We start from the raw sequence: 20936 nt of genomic DNA on the forward strand, positions 1-20936 counted from the left end.
ACAAGAGAGTGTGCAGAGGAGATTTACCAGGATGTTGCCTGGGCTGGAGAGTTTTAGTTATGAGGAGAGATTGGATACACTGGGGTTATTTTCCCTGGAGTAGAGGAGATTGAGGGGGTACATGATTGAGGTATATAAAATTATGAGGGGCATAGATAGGGTAGGCAGGAAGGAACTTTTCCCGGCATAGATTTAAGGTAAGGGGCAGGAAGTTTAGAGGGGCTGAGGGGAAGAATTTTTTCCCCCCAGAAGATGGCATAGATTTAAGGTAAGGGGCAGGAAGTTTAGAGGGGCTGAGGGGAAGAATTTTTTTCCCCCAGAAGATGGTGGGAATCTGGAACTCTCTGCCTGAAAGGGTGGTAGAGGCAGAAACCCTCATAACATTTAAGAAGTATTTGGATGCGCACTTGCGATGCCATGGCATACAAGGCTATGGGCCTAGTGCTGGAAAATGGGATTAGAATAGTTAGGTACTTGTTTGACAGGCGCAGACTCAATGCGCCGAAAGGCCTTTTTCTGTCCTATAGACCTCTATGACTCTACAATAGCTTCAATATACAATTCACTTGTTGGAATGATACCCATTAACTTTAATTAGTTTTCTTAAGTGCAACATAAAATCATATTTAACATTGTAGCCACAGTAAAAGATGCCAAGATTGGTGCAATTTCCTATAAGCAGCATGTTTCCGTGACATGAAAATATAGTGGTTTTCTTGGTTGGCTGAACTGTAAATTCAGAAATTAATTTAAGAAGTATTCAAGAAATCTCAGAAGAAAATTTTTTTAAACATTGAAAACCTTAACTCAAGTGCCAATTCTTTTAAGTTCCTCCAGAATCACCAGTGACAGAATTCATTAAATATTCACTTTGTACCTATTCTGGAAAATTGGGACTACACCATTTAACAACTAAGATCACCAGCTCCCACCCTGTATCTTGGTCATCAACGATGGAATAGCAAATGAGTCATACTACCAAATTTCCCTCCACCTTGTGGGAAGCATTATGGCCTCTACTTGACATCAATTTTGAATGTGGAAGCAAGGACTGATAATCTAGCTTCAGGAATTGTGTACATAATTCATTTTCCTTTCATACAGAGACATGTAGCAGCATTAAGCAAACCTATTTTATGACCAGAAGGTTGTTCTTGTAGCATTCCGCAGGGCTCACTACTGGGTCCCTTGCTTTTTGTAGCATATTTCAATTATTTAGATATAATGTAGGGGACATGATTAAGAAGTTTGTAGATGATACAAGAATACAGTGTGGTTGAGAGGGAGGAAGGAAGCTACCAATCGATTGGTCAAGTAGGCAGAAAAGCAGCATATGCAATTCAATCCACAGAAGTGAGGACAAAGCACTTTCCAATCACAGAGTTGAAGAGCGGTTATGCTGGAATTATATAAAACATCAGTAAGGCCACAGCTAGAGCACGGCATACAGGTCTGATCAGCGTGTTACAGAGAGGACGTGACCACACTAGAAAAGGTTAGAGCCGATTTACGGGTCAGGAATGGAGAATTTTAGCTACGAGGATAAATTCGATAGGCTGGGGTTGTTTCCTTTGGAACGTGAGAAGCCTAAGGGAAAATTAGTTGAGGTATATAAAGTTGTGAGGGACCCAGACAGATTGGCTAGAAAGGACCTATTTCCCTTAGTAGAGGGATAACCAGGGGGAATAGATTTAAAGGAATTGACAGAAAGATTAGAGTGGAGCTAAAGGAGAAACTATTTTCCTACAGGGTGGTGGGGAATTGCAACTCACTGAAACACTTGGATCTGTACTTGAAGTGACCTACAGGGCTACAAACCAACAGCTGGAAAGTGGGATTAGGCTGAATAGCTGGTACAGACATGATGAGCTGAATGGCCTCTTCTGTGCTATAAATTTCTATGTATTTATATGGCATGACTATGACTTTTACAAAACATTCCTATAGGTTTTTAAATGCTGAACAATTTGTCACCAGAATTATGATAAACGTGAAAGTTTGCAGACTGAGTGCAGGGAACCAGCATGGAAGTAAACCAAGTTAAGGGCATTAGTTCATAACATTGTTTATTCAATGTTTCCTATGTTAAACAGTGACTACACTTCAAAAGTACTTCACTGGCTGTAAAGTACTTTTAGACATCTGACGGTCTTCAATGAGATAGGCGCTGTGCTGATTCCATTGGTGAGGATAAGAGCTTGGATCTCATTGTGGAGTAGGTGAAGGATGGCGACAAATTTCTGGGAGCAGCCAAATTTGAGATGGCGACCTCATAATCCATGGCTGACAGGGTCAAAGGCTCCATTTCTCAATATCGTGTCAGGCTCAGTCTTGGCACACCCTGGACCTGAGCAAAGCCATTTGACATCTGAAAAGCAACAAAGCCTCTGAAGCAGATGGAATCTTTGCCAAAATTCTGAGTCATGGTGGAGATACATTCCTGTTATGGCTATACAACCTCATATCCCTCATCTGGGAAGGGGAGCATATGCCAGGGGATCTCAGTGATGCTGTGACCGTGACTGTATTACAAGAAGGGAGACAAGACAACTGCAGGAACTGGAGAGAAGTCTCTCCTGTCTGCTAAAGGGAAGGCTATTGCAAGAATCCTCTTCAGTTGCCTCTCCACAGTGGCCAAAGAGCTCCTTCCAGGGATGCCGTGCAGTTTTTGCCCATCGAGAGGCACCAAAGACACAATCTTCACTATGCAGCAAATCCAAGAAAAATGTGAGGAACAGCATGGTCTTTGTTGACCTCACAACACGGTGTTCTGAAAACCTAAGTACTTAAGGTGAATTTGACTGTTGTTGTTCCATTTTTAATTTAAATTATGTCACCAAATGGTATAATCACTGATATAGCACAATCTTTGCTACAATTAGAAATGTCCAATTGCTTGAAAAAAAATGATCAGAAATATTCTCAATTTTATTTCCAAAGGTAATTTTGATTGAAACATTAGATCTAATTAAAAAAATTGTGCACAAGGTTATTATTCAATAATATGCACATAATGAACTGAGAAAAATAGGAAAGAGTGACAGCCTTCTGTGGAACTGTAGCTCTAACGATATTCTTGCCAAAGTCCTAGGAGACAAAGCACTGTAGTAACAACAATTGTCGGTTTCTACTGCCTTATCAAACAGCAGCGGTCTTTCACAGGGCTTTTCCAACGCAAGTTAGCAGTATTGGGGGGGGGTGGGGTGAGGTGGTGGGATGTGCAGCAGAGAAGTGGGTGGAAGGAAAGGGAGAAAAATAAACCTGTGCTTTTACTGCCATGTCTGTACGCTGGTCCTTCAAAGCAGTATACTAGTTCCAACTTGCACCCATACACCACCCATGCTGCCGCCTCGCCACCCACTCCAGTAAAAGCAGAAGTTTTACCTCAAAGTGCAACAGATTCAAATTTCAGCTACAATTTTGCACTGGTCCCAAATCTTCTACTCACCACTGTTTTTTTTTACACAATTGCAAGGAATCATCCAACAAGACACCACTGTTCCCCAAAAATTAGGATATCTAATTAAATATGTACACTCATTTGATGCATATGCTGCTGTTTCACATCAATATCACGAAACATAAGTGACTGGAAGCTGGAGCTCAATGGTGGACAGTGCAATAGAGACAGGGCAAGGCCCAGGAACACAATATGTTGCCATCTGCCCAATGATTCATATGCAAGATGACTATCCCTACAGTGACTTAAGTTCTTCCCTTCATATATTACTCTTGATCATCAACAAAGTGTTGTAAGTGTCATCGATAGTACTACTAAGCTGCACTTACACAGCAATAACCTGCTCAATGGCACCCAGTTTTTGGTTCCGGCAGGGTCACTCAGCTCCTGACCTCATTACGGCCTTGGTCCAAACATGGACAAAAAAGCTGAACTCAAGAGGTGAGGTGAGTGTGACTGCCCTCGACACCAAGGCAGCATTTGATCAAGTGTGGCATCAAAGGGCCCTAGCAAAATTGGAGTGAATGGCAATCAGGGGGAAAACTTTCCTCGAAGTTGAAGTCATACCTAGCATAAAGGAAGATGATTGTGGTTGTTGGAGGTCAATTATTTCAGTTCCAGGACATCAATGCAGGAGTTCTGCAATATAATGTTCTAGGTCCAACTATTTTCAGCAATGTCCTCTCCTTCATCACAAGATCAGAAGTGGGGATGATGACTGATGTTCAGCACCATTTGCGACTCCTCAGGTACTGAACTAGTCCATGTTCATATGCAGCAAGACCTGGACAACATTCAGGCTTGGGGTGATAAGTGGCAAATAAACTTCACACCACACAAGTGCCAGGCAATGACCATCTCCAACAAAAAAAGAACCCAATCATTTCCCCATGACATTCAATGACATTATCATCGCTGAATCCCCCACTCTCAACATTCATTGACCAGAAACTGAATGGACCAGCCATATAAATACTGTGGCTCCAAGAGTAGGCTGGGAATTCTGGAGTAACTCACCTCCTGACTCTCCAAACCCTGTCCACCATCTACAAGGCACAAGTCAGGATTGTGATGGAATACTCTCCCCTTTCCTAGATGAATGCAACTCCAACAGCATTCAAAAAGCTCAGCACCAAAGCAGCCTGTTTGACTGGCATCTCATCAACCACCTTGAACACTCATTCCCTCCACCATCTATGCACAGAGGTACAATTTGGTACATAGTGGTACAAAAGTGCTACATAGCAGTGTGTACCATCTACAAGATGTTCTGCAGCAACTCACCAAGGCTCCTTCAGAAGCATCTTCTGAACCTGTAATCTCTATCACCTAGGAGGACAAGGGCAGCAGAGACATAAGAACACCACCACCTGCAGGTTCCCCTCCAAGCCACACACCATCCTGACTTGGAACTATATAGGTTCTTCACTGTTGTTGGGTCAAAATCCTGGAACTCTCTTCCCAACAGCACTCTGGATGTACCTACACCACAAACAGCAATGGTTCAAGGTGGTGGCTCCTCACCATCTTCTCAAAGGCAGTTAGGGATGGGCAATAGAGGCCCTTGTCTCATGAAAGAATAATAAACTAGTATAAGCTTGGATCAATAGAAGCACTTCCAATTCTAACACACGTTTGTGGGTTTAAGTCCCAAATCTAGGACTGAAAACAAGGTTGGCTAACAATTCAGTGCATTCCTGAGGGTGTGTTAACAAGAATTTCATTAGTACAATTTAGAACATGCATTTCTAAAGTCATTATTCTGAAGGAGAGAATCTATCTCCACTTGGAGAGGCAAGGTTTGATCAGGGATAGTCAGCAAGGCTTTGTCAGAGGGAGGTCATGCCTAACAAATTTGATTGAATTTTTTCAGGAGGTGATCAGGTGTGTAGATGAGGGTAGTGCAGTTGATGTAGTTTATATGGATTTCAGAAAAGCCTTTGACAAGGTCCCACATGGGAGACTTATAAAGAAGGCAAATGCACATGGGATACAGGGTAATTTGATAAGGTGGATTCAACATTGGCTTAGCTGTAGGAGACAGAGGGTGATGACAGAAGGATGCTTTAGTGACTGGAAGCCAGTGTCCAGTGGCGTACCACAGGGATCTGTGCTGGGTCCCCTATTATTCGTCATTTATATAAATGACATAGATGACTATGTGGGGGGTAGGATTAGTAAGTTTGCGGATGACACAAAGATTGGCTGGGTGGTTAACAGTGAGATTGAGTGTCTTGAGCTACAGGAAGATATAGACGGGATGGTCAAATGGGCAGATAAGTGGCAGATGGAATTTAACCCTGAAAAGTGAGAGGTGAAACACTTTGGAAGGAGTAATTTGACAAGGAAGTATTCAATGAACGGCATGACACTAGGAAGTTCTGAGGAACAAAGGGACCTTGACGTGTGTGTCCATAGATCTCTGAAGGCGGAGGGGCATATTAGTGGCGTGGTGAAAAAGGCATATGGGACACTTGCCTTTATCAATCGAGGCGTAGATTACAAAAGTAGGGAGGTCATGTTGGAGTTGTATAGAACCTTGGTGAGACCACAGCTGGAGTACTGTGTGCAGTTCTGGTCGCCACATTATAGGAAGGATGTGATTGCACTGGAGGGGGTGCAGAGGAGATTCACCAGGATGTTGCCTGGGATGAAACATTTAAGTTATGAAGAGAGGTTAGATAGACTTGGGTTGTTTTCGATGGAGCAGGGAAGACTGAGGGGCGACCTGATCGAGGTGTACAAGATTATGAGGGGCATGGACAGGGTGGATAGGGAGCGGTTGTTCCCCTTAGTTGAAGGGTCAGTCACAAGGGGACATAAGTTCAAGGTGAGGGGCAGAAGGTTTAAGGGGGATGTGAGGAAAAACTTTTTTACCCAGAGGGTGGTGATCGTCTGGAATGCATTGCCTGGGAGGGTGGTGGAGGCGGGTTGCCTCACATCCTTTAAAAAGTACCCGGATGAGCACTTGGCACGTCATAACATTCAAGGCTATGGACCAAGTGCTGGTAAATGAGGTTAGGTAGTTAGGTCAGGTGTTTCTCATGTGTCGGTGCAGACTCGATGGGCCGAAGGGCCTCTTCTGCACTGCGATTCTGTGTGATTATCAGATGTGCCATCTTTCAAGGTCCAGCCAACTATTTTGATGGACATAAAGGACCCCTTGACACGTTCATCTCATTGCTGTGTCCAAATCGGTTGCCATGTTTGCCTCCAAATCAATCGAGTACTTTAAAATTAATTTGTGGGCTGAAAAGAGCATGGGATATACCGAGAACTTGAAGGGTACTAAACAAATGCAAGCTCTTTTGTTCTACAGTATACAAGCTAAAATATAACACAAGGAGCAGAAAACAAACATATTTAAGGACGAGTGGAGATAACAAATTGATGAAAGAAAGTGGTTATAATTAAATTTTAAAATACAGCTGATGGCTTATGGAAAATGTTATACCCAACAAGTTAGCAATGTTCCAGTTGTTGAACTTGTACCACCACCCTCTCAAAGGAATCAGCTGAGAGTATAGGGTGGGGAAAATAAGACAAATTTTATTCCATCTGCTCTGGTAGTGCATTTTCCATTTCTCCACAAAAAATTTGTACCTTGTCTTTTCTCTCATTTAGGCATTTTGTCGTTAGTACACGTATTCTTTTTGCAATCAATTGTTTTACAAAACCAGCAGGCTCACCACAAAGAGCTTTGTATGCTTTAGGCATGGAAGGAATTACAAAGCGCAGCTAAGATATGTAATTCCAAAATCATACCCCCAAAGTTGATTAAGCAGATGAAGAGTTATACAGATATTAACAGTGCTGCTTGTTTTTTGTTCCAGGGAGATGACATTGCTTATAAGTTGTTTTTAAGATTAGGTTTCTCATGGCATTTTTTTCTCATGCAGCCAACATCAACCCTGATGTAAGCTTGCCAAATCCAATAAAGCAGGGATCAAGACGACCCAGTAAAAACAAATTTTGCAGCCCTTGGCAAGCGGACCCCTAATTCAGAACTGTCACCAATTGAACGAGACCCTCCCACCTCCCCAGCAACCCGACCCCACTAAACCAATATAAACGCTTTGACTGTTGACAGTGGGAGGATAGTCTGTAATAGAATAATCACACATGAACTCTAGATGGAGAGAATTTGATGAGCAAAAGACCTCTTGTCATTCCAGACTTTTGTAGTGATCGAATCTTTAATACTTTAAATAAAGCCACTACTCTAATAAAACCTTAGAAGAATTTGTACAGAACAAAATAAACCTCTCTTATTCCCCTGAAGTAAGCTCAAATTGTTACTGTTTAAAAATTATTGCTTTAGAAAGATTACAAAGAGAACTGGCAACACTTCACTTGCAGCTGAAACTACAAAATATGTAGAGCATACAACAGCTTCCAACTTGTGACAAAGTATTTAAATAAGATTTTCAATTATATACATATTAAGTTATGTAGCTGCATCGAAAGTACTTCATAAACGTACACCTGGGGGGGAAAAAAGTGCAAAAATAGCACACACTAATACCTGTAATATAAGATCAAATTCAGTTATTTTTGGGTGCAATTGATACAAAATGCAATTTTCAAACAAAGAATAAAATTCACTAAAACTCAGGCAGAAACTGCTATTGATGGCACTTCATTAAGACATTCCTTAGTCCATTATTTTAATAATAGTATTAACCTGATAATGTTTATTTAACATGAGATGATGCCTTCATTAAAATAGTGGAGGGGGAAGTGACAGGAACACAAGCAGTTGCAGTTAATGTTTATTTAACATGAGATGATGCCTTCATTAAAATAGTGGAGGGGGAAGTGACAAGAGCACAAGCAGTTACAGTTACTATCATCAGTAATTTCACTTTATCAGTTGTGCATAATACACCTTTACCACACAAAACCGCTTGCTTGTAATTAACAAGAATAACTTTTTTTATCTTAGCTATCGAATTGAGATTCAGCAAATTTGGCTGAACAGAAATTTAGTTTCATATGAAAACCTATTATTAGACTTCAAAAGGTATTTTGGTTTATTACAGCAGAGCTTCAACAGTCAAAATGATTTCAAAAGGAGTTACAACACCTTAGCAACCTTCACGGATCTGTTCAAATGCAATGAACTAGCAAGTCTGATATCGTGCTAAACAAATGGTCCAGATTCTGTGGTTGTAATGAAGGTGAAACTGTCAGTTTTCATTGTCATCACTCTGTAAAACTGATGGCAACTTCTGACACTCCCATGCACAACTAAGCGCAGAATGAGTCACTGCAGCTGCTTTTGCACACTTTTCTGAAGCTCCATCCATGAAGACAAGTTGTGGCAGGAACACAGTATAAAATAATGGCGTCTTTGCTTTTTTATTTAATATATTGTTCAGCAACTCCCAAAGGCACCCGTTACAATCACAACCTTCTCTGGCACGATTTTCAAGACAGTTTTTTTGTTTGACTCTCCCTTGCTCATTATGGATCTGGTCCACACCTTGGTCACTCACCTTTCCCAAATGAGCTAACCTGGTGCTGGTCCTCTCAATTCCCACTCATGGAACTGACAGGCTATGCGCTGCAATCTCACCACAGGGATATGTCCGCTTACCAGCTCCGTATTTGAGCACTAGCTCAGCGCTGTGTCTCCAAAACTTTTCTTTGCAGTCAGCACACTGTTTCCAACACACTCCAATGCTGCGACTTTGTTGCGGTTTGACCAAAGCATTAAGGGTCGCCTCATGCCATGTGGCACAATCTAAGGCTTTTCACCATGTTGTAGCTGTACTTAAACTTGCTGCCAACTGTCTTCACCACAACTGATTAGCATGCTATTATAATGATATAATATCTTGGGCTTCTTTACTGTACAAGACACCAATCACTATAAGGGATTTGGTAAACTTGTTGTGGGTTAATTTATTAAGACTGGGCACATGAGAACAGTTATACACAGGTAAAAAGCTAATGTCATCAGAGCTATGTGCACCTGTGCTCTGCTCAAAGCAAAAGTGAAACTAAGACTGGATCACATGACATGTTTCCCTTCTAGTGGTGTCATGGAATTTTTTTTTATTTGTTCATGGGGTGGCATTTATTGCCCATCCCCAAGTGCCCTTGAGAAGGTGGTGGTGAGCCGCCTTCTTGAACTGCTGCAGTCCATGTGGTATAGGTACACCCAAAGTGCTGTTAAGGAATGAGTTCCAGGATTCTGACTCAGTGACAGTGAAGGAACGGCGATATATTTCCAAGTCAAGATGGCAAGTGGCTCGGAGGGGAGCTTGCAGGTGTTGGCTGCCCTCGTCTTACTAGATGGTAGTGGTCCTGGGTTTGGAAGGTGCTGTCGAAGGAGGCTTGGTGAGTTTCTGCAGTATATTTTGTAGATGTGCACACTGCTGTCACTGTGCGTTGGTGGCGGAAAGAGTGAATGTTTGTGGATGGAGTGCCAATCAAGCGGGCTGCTTTGTCCTGGATGGTGTCAAGCTTCTCGAGTGTTGTTGCAACTGTATTACAACACCAGATTGTCTGGGGCTGTTTCTGGAGACCCACACAACACAAAGTACTGCCTCAGCATTGTATCCCATCCATTGGTCAAAATGGGCTGATTTTGTTTAGTCTTTGTGATCATAAGAATCCGTATTCTGCCACCATCACATTCGCGTAACTTAGGTAAAAGCAATAGGGTAGCCAAGTAATTCTATTGTTATCAACGACTTCTATCCATAGTAAAAATTACAGACAGCTTTCGATGGAGTATAAAAGGTGAATTTCAATCATATGCTCCAATACCCATCAGTGACCGCAATCTGCTAACATACCAAAACAGAAATAAAGATGTGCAGACTGGGTGACCACTTTGCAGAACACCTTCGGTCTGTCCGCAAGCATTACCCAGACCTCCCTGTCGCTTGTCATTTCAACACTCCACCCTGCTCTCATGCCCACATGTCCGTCCTTGGCTTGCTGCATTGTTCCAGTGAAGCTCAACGCAAACTGGAGGAACAGCACCTCATCTTCCGACTAGGCACTTTACAGCCTTCCGGACTGAATATTGAGTTCAACAATTTTAGATCATGAACTTGCTCCTCCATCCCCACCCCTTTCCGATTTTGCCCCTCCTTTTTGTTTTTTCCAATAATTTATATAGATTTTTCTTTTCCCACCTATTTCCATTAATTTTAAATGTATTTCCATCCATTGTTTTATCTCTACCTTTTAGCCTTTATCGATTCCTTCACCCCACCCCACCCCCACTAGGGCTATCTGTACCTTGCTCGTCCTGCTTTCTACCCTTAATTAGCACATTCCTTTAGATAATATCACCACCTTCAACACCTCTTTGACCTTTTGTCTGTGACATCTTTTGGTTATCTCCACCTATTATTGGCCCTCTATCCAGCTCTTCTTGTCCCACCACCCCCCACCCCCTTTTAACCAGATTATATTTCACCCCTTTTCTATTTTTCCTTAGTTCTGTTGAAGAGTCATGCGGACTCGAAACGTTAACTGTGCTCCTCTCCACGGATGCTGCCAGACCTGCTGAGTTTTTCCAGGTATTTTTGTTTTTGTTTTGGATTTCCAGCATTCGCAGTTTTTTGCTTTTAATAAAGATGTCTCCTGGCTTCAAGGTTCCACTACATATTGTGTTGTTGTGGATGGTGAATTTCTGGGGATACACGAAGTGGGACACTACCATTAGTCAGTGTCTGGAAGTCACAAATTCCTCTGTCCATCCATGTATTCATCCAAACACTCATTATTTCTGTGTTATGCATATGTTTTAACTTGTTACTATATTCCAATATTCTGTATCTGTTCCTGGGGCTGTTTCTAGAGGCCCACTCAACACAAAGTACCTATTTAGCATAATATCCCACTCGTTAGTCAAAATGATCAACAGTCGGCAGGACCTTGTCCTGCCACCCATAACACAAACACACACAATAACTAGGAGCCAAACAAATTGTCTTAATCCCCTAGCACAAATTTTAAAAATGCATCAAATTTTACGTAGCAGTGTGATTTCAGTGTAGAATGTCTGACCCACCAGACAACTGAAGTCATTATTTTCTTTGCCCTTCCTTGGGTCACCCTATTGCTCCACACCACCTTTAATTTGGAAGACATGTAGATCATCTGATCTATGGACCTCACGAAAGCCACTCCGAAACTAGTTATTAATGCTAGCCTCTAATCACAAGAGTGCTATTGGCATTAGCCTAAACAGGTTGCAGCATGAATGCCTAGATTAAGTCTCCATTTTATGGTCTGGCTATAAGCTGACCGACAAGACAATGATGTCAATGCTACATTACTGATCTGTAATGGCACTCCCCAACCTCAGGCAAGAGACACAGCCCGACAAGAAAATCACCCAATGTCATTTCGCACTATCTACACATTTCGTAATGCTAATGACATGTTTGAGACTTTAGAGAAACTACATATGTTTGAATCTCAAAACCAGTTTCCCTGGTTAAGAATTCAAAAGTGCTGGTACAATTAGTGTAACAGGTCTGCAAATATAACGTTTGCTATGATTTCAATGCTGACTTTTATTCAGCAACTTCTTACAGTCGCACAGCTGAGATCATATGGAGATCAAGAACATAAACCTAAATTGTTAAACCCAACCTGCAACACACTAGAACCACAGCATGTAATTCTGTTTTAAAAAGAGAATTCTAAGTCAGCAAGGCTGAAGCAAGAGTTAAATTTGGATATTTCTGCAGTCAATAAACAGATACATCCCTTCCTGCCGGTCTGGCAGAGACTATTACTCGCCTTCTGGTCAAGTACCAAAGCACCACATTAATCTACTGCAGCTGCAGGACAAAGAACACAATGTGTCTCCTCCCAGTAAATAAATCCCCTAAAGAGATGAAGGGCAAGGGAGATTTCCAAAAGAGGAAAGGGAAAATAAAAACATAAAAGGTACCCTGTGAGCAGTTTGCAGTGCATAAAGGAACTGGTGCAAAAACTTTAAAAACTACAATTGCTATGCAAATTGTAACTGCTTAAGTTAAATGGACACATTAATTCCATTTTCACAGCCCAATATTCTGGTTAAAGTGCAGTATTAGATTAAGTTGCAATGGCATGATGCAGGTTAAAGCTCTACTGTAGCTTTATCCCAAAATGTGTAAAATAAAAATGTGTTAACCAGGATAATTCCAATAACTACAACCTTCATTGATTGCCTCAATCAGTAATACACCTGCTTTTACGTCAGAAGGCTGTAGATCCAAACCACACGATTGATTTAAACAGTGAAAGGTAGATTGTAAGAGGTATTGTCTTTTAGATGAATTGTTAATTTAAACCCAGTCTGCCTGTTCACTTGTTAGTCAAAATCAATGACCTTGATCAATGACCTTGTCCTGCCACCCGTGACACAAACACACAATAACTAGGAGCCAAACAAATTGTCTTAATCCCCTTACACACATTTTTTTCAAAAATGCACCGAATTTTACGTAGCAGTGTGATTTCAGTGTCTGTCTCACCAGACAACTGAAGTCGTATTTTCTTTGCCCTTTCTTGGGTCACTCCTTTGCTTTATGCCACCCTTAACCTGGAAGACAGGTAGATCATCTGGTCTATGGACCTCACGAACTCCACTCTGAAGCTAGTTATCAATGCTAGCTTCTAATCGCAAGAGTGCTGTTGGCATTAGCCTAAATAGCTTGCAGCACGAACACCTAGATTAAGTCTCCATTGTATTTTTAAAAATTCATTTATGGGGTGTGGGCTTCGCTGACTGGGTCAGGATTTATTACTCATCCCTAATTGCCCTTGAGAAGGTGGTGGTGAGCTGTCTTCTTGAACCGCTGCAGTCCATGTGGTGTAGGTACACCCACAGTGCTGTTAGGAAGGGAATTCCAGGATTTTGACCCAACGACAGTGAAGGAACGGTGATATATTTCCAAGTCAGGATGGTGAGTGACTTGGAGGGGAACTTCCAGGTGGTGGTGTTCCCATCCTATCTGCTGCCCTTGTCCTTCTAGATGGTAGTGATCGGAGGTTTGAAAGGTGCTGTCGAAGGAGCCTTGGTGAATCCCCGCAGTGCATCTTGTAGATGGTACACACTGTGGTACTATGCGTCGGTGGTGGAGGGAGTGAATGTTTCCAGATGTGGTGCCAATCAAGCGGGCTGCTTTGTCCTGGAAGATGTCAAGCTTCTTGAGTGTTGTGGGAGCTACACTCATCCAGGCAAGTGGGGAGTATTCCATCACACTCCTGATTTGCACCTTTGGGGAGTCAGGGAGTAAGTCACTCGTCACACGATTCCTAGCCTCTGACCTGCTCTTGCAGCCAGAGTATTTACATGGCTAGTCCAGTTCAGTTCCTGGTCAATGGTAATCTCCAGGATGTTGATAGTGGGGGATTCAATTATGGTAATTCCATTGAACATCAAGGGGTGATGGTTGGATTCTCCGTTGTTGGAAATGGTCATTGCCTGGCACTTGTGTGGCGCAAATGTTACTTGCCAATTGTCAGCCCAAGCCTTGATATCGTGCAGGTCTTGCGGCATTTGAACATGGACTGATTCTGTATCTGAGGAGTCGCAAATGGCGAACATTGTGCAATCATCAGCGACCATCCCCACTTCTGACCTTATGATGGAAGGAAGGTCATTGATGAAGCAGCTGAAGATGGTTGGGCCAAGGACACTACCCTGAGGAACTCCTGCAGTGATGCCCTGGAGCTAAGATGACTGACTTCCAACAACCACAACCATCTTCCTTTGTGCTAGTTATGACTCCAACCAGCAGAATTTTCTCCCCCTGATTCCCATTGACTCCAGTTTTGCTAGGGCGGCCTTGGTGTCAAGGGCAGTCACTCTAACCTCACCTCAGGAGTTCAGCTCTTTTGTCCATGTTTGAACTAAGGCTGTAATGATGTTAGGAGCGGAGTGGCCCTGGCAGAACCCAAACTGGGCGTCAGTAAGCAGGTTATTGCTAAGCAAGTGCCACTTGATAGTACTGTTGATGACCCCTTCCATTATTTTACTGATGATCGAGAATAGACTGATGGGACAGTAATTGGCTGGGTTGGATTTGTCCTGCTTTTTGTATCCAGGACATACCTGGGCAGTTTTCCACAGTTGATGCCGGGTGGTCCATCCACTGTGGGCCATTAGCAGCAGCAGAATTGTTTCATTTTATGTGACTTCGTAGCGGTTTGTTACAACTGAGTTGCTTTTAAGAGTCAACTACATTGTGTGGATATGGAGTCACATGTAGGCCAGATCAGGGAGGGATGACAGATTAGTGAACCAGATGGGTCATCGTTAGACTTTTAATTCTAGATTTTAATCGAATTCATCTGCCGTGGCGGGATTCGAACCCGGGTCCCCAGATCATTACCCCGGATTGTTTCTGGAATACTAGTCCAACGACACCACCACTACACTATGGTCTGGCTATAGGCTGACACACAAGACAATGCTGTCAATGCTACATTACTGATCTGTAATGGCACTCCCCAACCTCAGGCAAGACACAGAGCCAGACGAGAAAATCATTAAATGTCATTTTGCACTATCTACACATTTAGAAATGTTAATGACATGTTTGAGACTTTAGAGAAACTACATACGTTTGAATCTCAAAAACAGACAATCAAAGTATCCTGGTCAACATTCCCTTCAACCACAGATTCTTAGGGGGCTTGACAGGGTAGATGCTGATAGGTTATTTCCACTTGTGGGAGAGTCTAGGACCAGAGGGCATAATTTCAGAATTCAGTGGTCACCCATTTAAGACAGAGATGAGGAAGAATTTCTTCTCAAGAGGGTAGTGAATCTGCAGAATTCTTTACCACAGGGGACTGTGAAGGCTGGGTCATTAAGCATATTCAAGGCCGAGATAGACAGGTGTTTAATCAGCAAAGGAATCAAGGGTTATGGGGAAAAGGCAAGAAAGTGAAGTTGAGGATTATCAGATCAGCCACGATCTCATTGAATGGCGGAACAGACTCGATGGGTCGAATGGCCTACTTCCACTCTTACATCTTATGGTCTAAACAGCTTACATATAATTATAAAGAAATTACAGCACTGAAACAGACCATTATGCCCAACTGGTCTATGCCACAGTTTATGCTCCATACAAGCCTTCTCACACTGATCATTAATTTGTAGGCTGTTGTGGGGGGGAGGGGGCTCTTATACTTCTTTGGTATTGAGGGTGGGTGGGGGCAGGAGGGGAATGGGGTGGAATGTCACATCTGCAAAATCATGGACTGTTCTGAAGGTTTTGTAAGTTCCTTAGTTGGCCCATGCATTGTGATTTGGTCATTCATAAAAATTTAATTACAAAACTCTGTAGCACAGAAACAGGCCATTCAGTTCAACAGATTCTTGTCAGTGCTCATGCTCCACACACGCTGCCTCTCTTCTTCATCTAATCCCACTAACATATTCTTCTATTCCTTACCCCCTCATGTAACTATCAAGCTTCCCCTAAAATGTATCGGAGCTATTCGCCTTAACTAGTCCTTGTAGTTGAGAGTTCCACATTAAAAGCACTCTGGTAAAGAAGCTTCTCCTGAATTCTTGTTGGGTTAGTGGCTATCTTATTTTAATGATCCCTAGTTCTGGTCTTCACAAGTGGAAACATCTTTACTACCTCTACCCTATCAAACCCTTTCATAACCTTAAAGACCTGTATCAGATCAGTTCTGAAAGGTCATTGACCTGAAACGTAAACGGTTTCTCTCTCTCCACAGATGCTGCCTAACCTGCTAAATGTTTCCAGCACTTTTTGTTTTTATTTCAGATTACCAACATCCATATGAGCCACTGTTCCTTGAACACTAATGCTCCAATGCTGCTTACACAAAATGTATTGCACAGTATTAATAAACATAATTCTTATTATTGCGAGTCTGTACTGTAAGACCACTTGAGCTGGGAATATGTTGGATAGACAGTAGTCCAGTGATCATTCACAACTAAGTACAGTGGTAGGAATTACAATATTAGAATGAATGAGTGTATGCTTGGGAGAAGCCAACAGTTTAGCTTAGACAATAGCCAGTATTCAGAGAAATAAAATAGGCACTTTTTGTTGCCCAGAGTAATGATATCAAATGATAGACCACTACCACAATATTAGAATAATTTTCCCAGGCAGTATAAAATCATAAAACATCTAATTAAAAACCACCAATTTACTGGATCAAGTATATTGTGAAGGGACCAGCCTGTATAAATTATAGGTAAAATGATAGCGATCTCAACATACATGATTGCCAGATTTAAAGGTAAAACAAGGTCAATAATTTCACCAATTCCTCTTCCAATATACATTGAATAAGTCCTATTGTCAAAAATTTCAGACTGTGAGCCTGAATTACATTTAAATCAGTATAATTACAATATGTCAATCCACTCCAATTTAGAAACATAACTCAGAAGTGACTTAACAACTTTTAATTCCTTATTTATAATGTTTGATAGATACTGGCGGTTGTGTCATTTATTGGCCCCAAAGCAGGTTCAAGCAGAGCACCAATGATTAGTTTTGTAAGAATTCACTGAACTGATACTCTGCATAATTTGTAACAATTATAAACACAGCACACGGCACAAATTCAAGGCATTCTTGTTTACAAATAAGCCGCAATCACAAACTTGTGATAAAATTGGATCTACCCAACCAAAACAATGACCTACTGATTCAAATGGTTTCCCAGTAATGCTATGCTGTTGGTGATGCAATTAGTCTTAGCTTTGCATCAATTCAAATTGTGTAATACAAGCCAAAAAGAACAAGAACTCCAACAGAAGGTATAAGATCACCTCAAAGAAATATTCTCAGGTGACTTAGCTTTGCAGTCAAATTCGAGTCTGGAGATTACAAAGGCATGGATAAGGATTTCAGCAGCAGCTGAGTACAGGCAAGGGGCAAATATGGACAATATTACTGAGGCGAAAGTGGGTGCGCTTAGTAATGGAAAGAACATGGGGTTGAAAGCTGAGCTCAGGGTCAAATAAGACAGGGGTTGCCAACAGTTCAGTTCAGCCTTAGATAATGGCCTGAGTGGGGATGGGGGAGGGGAATGAGTAGCTAGCAATAAAGTTAAAGCAGGGGCTGAAGCCAATAGCATTAGTCTTCCCAATATATGATTGGAGGAAATTCTGCTCATTCAATACTGGATGTCAGACAAGCAGCGTGACAAATCATAGGCAGCTGACGGTTTGGGAGAGTGAGCTTGATGTCATCAGCATACATGTGGGATCTCACAATAACATATAGAGCTAGATTTTATTTATCATATAGATAATATTATTTTGAGACCTGGCTAATACCCTGACACATTAGTGAAAGTGAGAAGCTAAAATTGCAAAAACTCAGGCAGAATATGATATTGAAATGGAAAATTCTCACAAAATAAAAAACCCACAAAATCAGGTGGGGGAGGGGGGAAGGGGGGTGGAGAGAGAGAGAGAGAGTGTGTGAGGGTAGGCAGCTACATTAAAGTGAAGAGATTTGCAGTTATATAGTGCTTTTCATGACCAAACATCTCAAAGTGATTTTACAGCCAATGAAATATTTTTTTTGAAGTGTAGTCCCTGTTGTAAGAAACATGGCAGCCAATGTGTACACAGCAAGCTCCCACAAACAACAATGTGACAATGACCAAATGATCTTCTTTGTGATGTTGATTGAAAGATTAATAATAGTGGTCAGGTTTGTCAGGGCACTGGGGATAACTAAGATAAAAGCAAAATACTGCGGATGCTGGAAATCTGAAATAAGAACAGAAAACGCTGGAAAGACTCAGCCGGTCTGGCAGCATCTGCGGAGAGAGAAACAGAGTTAACATTTTGAGTCCATATGACTCTTCTTCAGAGCTGGAGAAGACTCATAGGATCTCAAAACGTCAACTCTGTTTCTCTCTCCACAGATGCTGCCAAACCTGAGTTTTCCCAGTATTTTCTGTTTTTATCATCACTGGGGATAGCTCTCCACCCCCCCCTCCTCTCTCCACCCCCCCCTCCTCTCTCCACCCCCCCCCATCTCTCTCCACCACCCCCCCTCCTCTCTCCACCACCCCCCCTCCTCTCTCCACCCCCCCCCCCCCCCCCCGTCCCCCCACAGGTGCTCTTTTTTCTTGGAACAGTGCCACGGGATCTTTTAACGTTCTGGGGCTTCGGTTTGAAGTCTCAGCCGAAAGACAGCACCTCCGACAATGCAGCGCTCCCTCGGTCCCACCACTGGAGCGTCAGCCTGGATATTTGTTTCGTTCACGTCCAAGAATGACGACGCTGACAGCTGTTAGATCCTGGATTTAAAGCCAGACCCTAGTCGAACTGGATGAGGAGTCGAAGGACAGAGATACAGAAGGCAGAGAGAGCGAGAGGGGGACACACACAGGGAACAGGCTAAATTAAACCATTCCTGCAAAATAAAAACTACATTGAGGAATGGCACCGAGCAGTTGGGGATGGGGTGGACGATGGCTGCTGGTTGCTGGAAGAACCACATCAGAGGGGCAGCTGCCTGCAGTCAACATTCACAACACAGGAGGCACATAAACCGCGGGTTTGGGTGAACATCGGCCTCAGGCACCACCGACTGACTGAGCTCCCAGCGCACAGACCGGCCCCGGGAGGGGGGAGGAGGAGGAATATAGAAAAACAACAAAATATGTCGTGTTTTATACAGTCCGGAAACAAGAGCGCTGCCAGTCACGGAAAGAAAAAGGGGGGGAGAGAAGGGACTCACCCGCAGTGGAAGCGGCAGCCGGGTCCCTACAGTCTGCATCCATCGCCCGCCCAGCCGCCCTTTAGGGCTCAGGCCTTCACCCTCCGGGACAACGGTCCCCGCGCGAGCCGCTTCCGAACAACGGGTGGGAGGGGGTAGGGTAATGGATAGAGTAAGGGGCGCGCGCGCGCGCTCTCTCTCTCTCTCTCTTCTCACCTGCTCGTTCCTCAGCTCGTGCTCGCCGACGGCCGGGCTGGCTCCAGGCTCGCGCTGTCGATTCTCCTCGCTCGCACGAACATCCGGGTATCTCAGCGCCTGGCGCCCGCCCCCCAACAGCAAAAAAAAAGCAGCGCGCGCGCCCGAGCCCGGGCCAGGTAACGACCGAAGAGAGGGTCTCTTACCTGCGCGGCGCTTCTACAGTCTCCCCCGCTGCTACCCTCTATGGGGGGGCGGAAACAGCACACCACCCGCACTTCATCTCATTTGGAGATTCAGGTGCCAAAATTATACTCGGTGCTATTAATAAGCAGGATAAGAACGAACATTAGAAATAACAGCTGGATTAGGTTCCAGCTCCGCCATTCAATATAATTAAAGCTAATCTTCTACCTCAACTCCATCTTCCCCTATTCTTTAATTCACTTAGTGCCCCCAAATCTTGGGATGGTTGTATGAAATTCTTCTTTTCCCTCTATTTCAGCAGGGGTATTTGGTAGTTTGGCTAGGCTAGGCCAGTTATAGTACAGGTAACACTTGCCAATTATTGGGCCTGTGACATTGGGATTATGCCCAGTATCCACTATCAGCCCAGAGAAAGTTGGGCATACTTAGGTATCAGTCTGGAATAAACTCTTAAGGAAGCATGAAAGGGGAATACGCTAACCACCATTTTTTCCATAGTTTTATCCAGTTTATTTAATCTTTTCAGCCCAGTTGGGGGCATTCTTACCACTTGAGCCAGAAAATTGAGAGTGTGACATCTTTTGGTTCCCAGAGTTTGAAATAATTACACTTTTAGACCTAACAATGCTGGAGCTTCATCAAATATATTTCCTTCCGCTCCCCATGTGGCTGGTGGACATTTGTTACTCGAGGCAAATAACTGAAATGCAACAATGAATATGGCACCTTGGGATATATAACCACAATCAGTTCCTAGCACTTTACGAATACCATAACAATGCAACAGGTAGTTTAATTTCACTCCCAAAACTTCAGCGCTTACTGAGTGAGGGTGACACTGTGGGAAATGCAATCCTTCAAATTCAACATTAAACTGAGCTTCTGTTCAGATGGTAAATATTAAAGAGCACATGATACTATCAGGGAGGAAATACTAGGTGTTATTTATTAGATCTTGCTTCAAATATTATGCAACAATTGGAGAAGATTCTAAGGGTCATATCAAGACTGTACTTTTTAAAAAAAAACTTCATGGCTGTTCTCCTGAAGGTAAATCAAGGAAACCCTGAAAAAAAACAATGTTTTATTTGATCATGGGATAGTACCATCCCCCGTTCTCTATGTACTGGGCCTTCTTGAACTCCTGGTGATGACACTTTCATAATGAAAGGGAGTTCTAGCATTTTGACCAACAGTGAAGACGGAATGATGGATGTATGTCCAAGTGAGAATGTTGTGGGACTTGGACAGTAATTAAACCATTGTTAATTACCCTTCTGCAATGGGTGACACAGTCACAGTATGTGTCAATTTCATTGCCATTCCTCTTCAATCTGCTATATGTTACAGCAGTACTGACATAAAAGATC

The 20936-nt window shown here is 42.8% G+C and overlaps 1 protein-coding gene across 5 annotated transcripts in view; it reads right to left on the minus strand.

Annotated features, from left to right (window-relative positions):
• The window catches only part of cnsta (consortin, connexin sorting protein a), a 59966-nt gene extending 40504 nt beyond the window's left edge, over positions 1 to 19462 (minus strand). For 3 of the 5 annotated variants that reach the window (XM_078557380.1, XM_078557378.1, XM_078557376.1), the window contains exon 1: positions 19381 to 19462. Coding sequence is in view for 1 of the 5 variants with exons in the window: in XM_078557379.1 (XP_078413505.1) it covers positions 19186 to 19228 (43 nt within the window). In the remaining 4 variants the exon portion in view is untranslated. Of the gene's footprint in view, positions 1 to 19185; positions 19301 to 19380 lie in introns of those variants that run through there. The other 2 variants (XM_078557379.1, XM_078557377.1) reach the window with 2 other exon arrangements.
• Positions 19463 to 20936: the final 1474 nt, after the last annotated feature.

Source organism: Cetorhinus maximus, chromosome 14 (genome assembly GCF_964194155.1).
Source record: "Cetorhinus maximus chromosome 14, sCetMax3.hap1.1, whole genome shotgun sequence".
In the NCBI taxonomy this organism is placed as follows: Eukaryota; Metazoa; Chordata; class Chondrichthyes; order Lamniformes; family Cetorhinidae; genus Cetorhinus; species Cetorhinus maximus.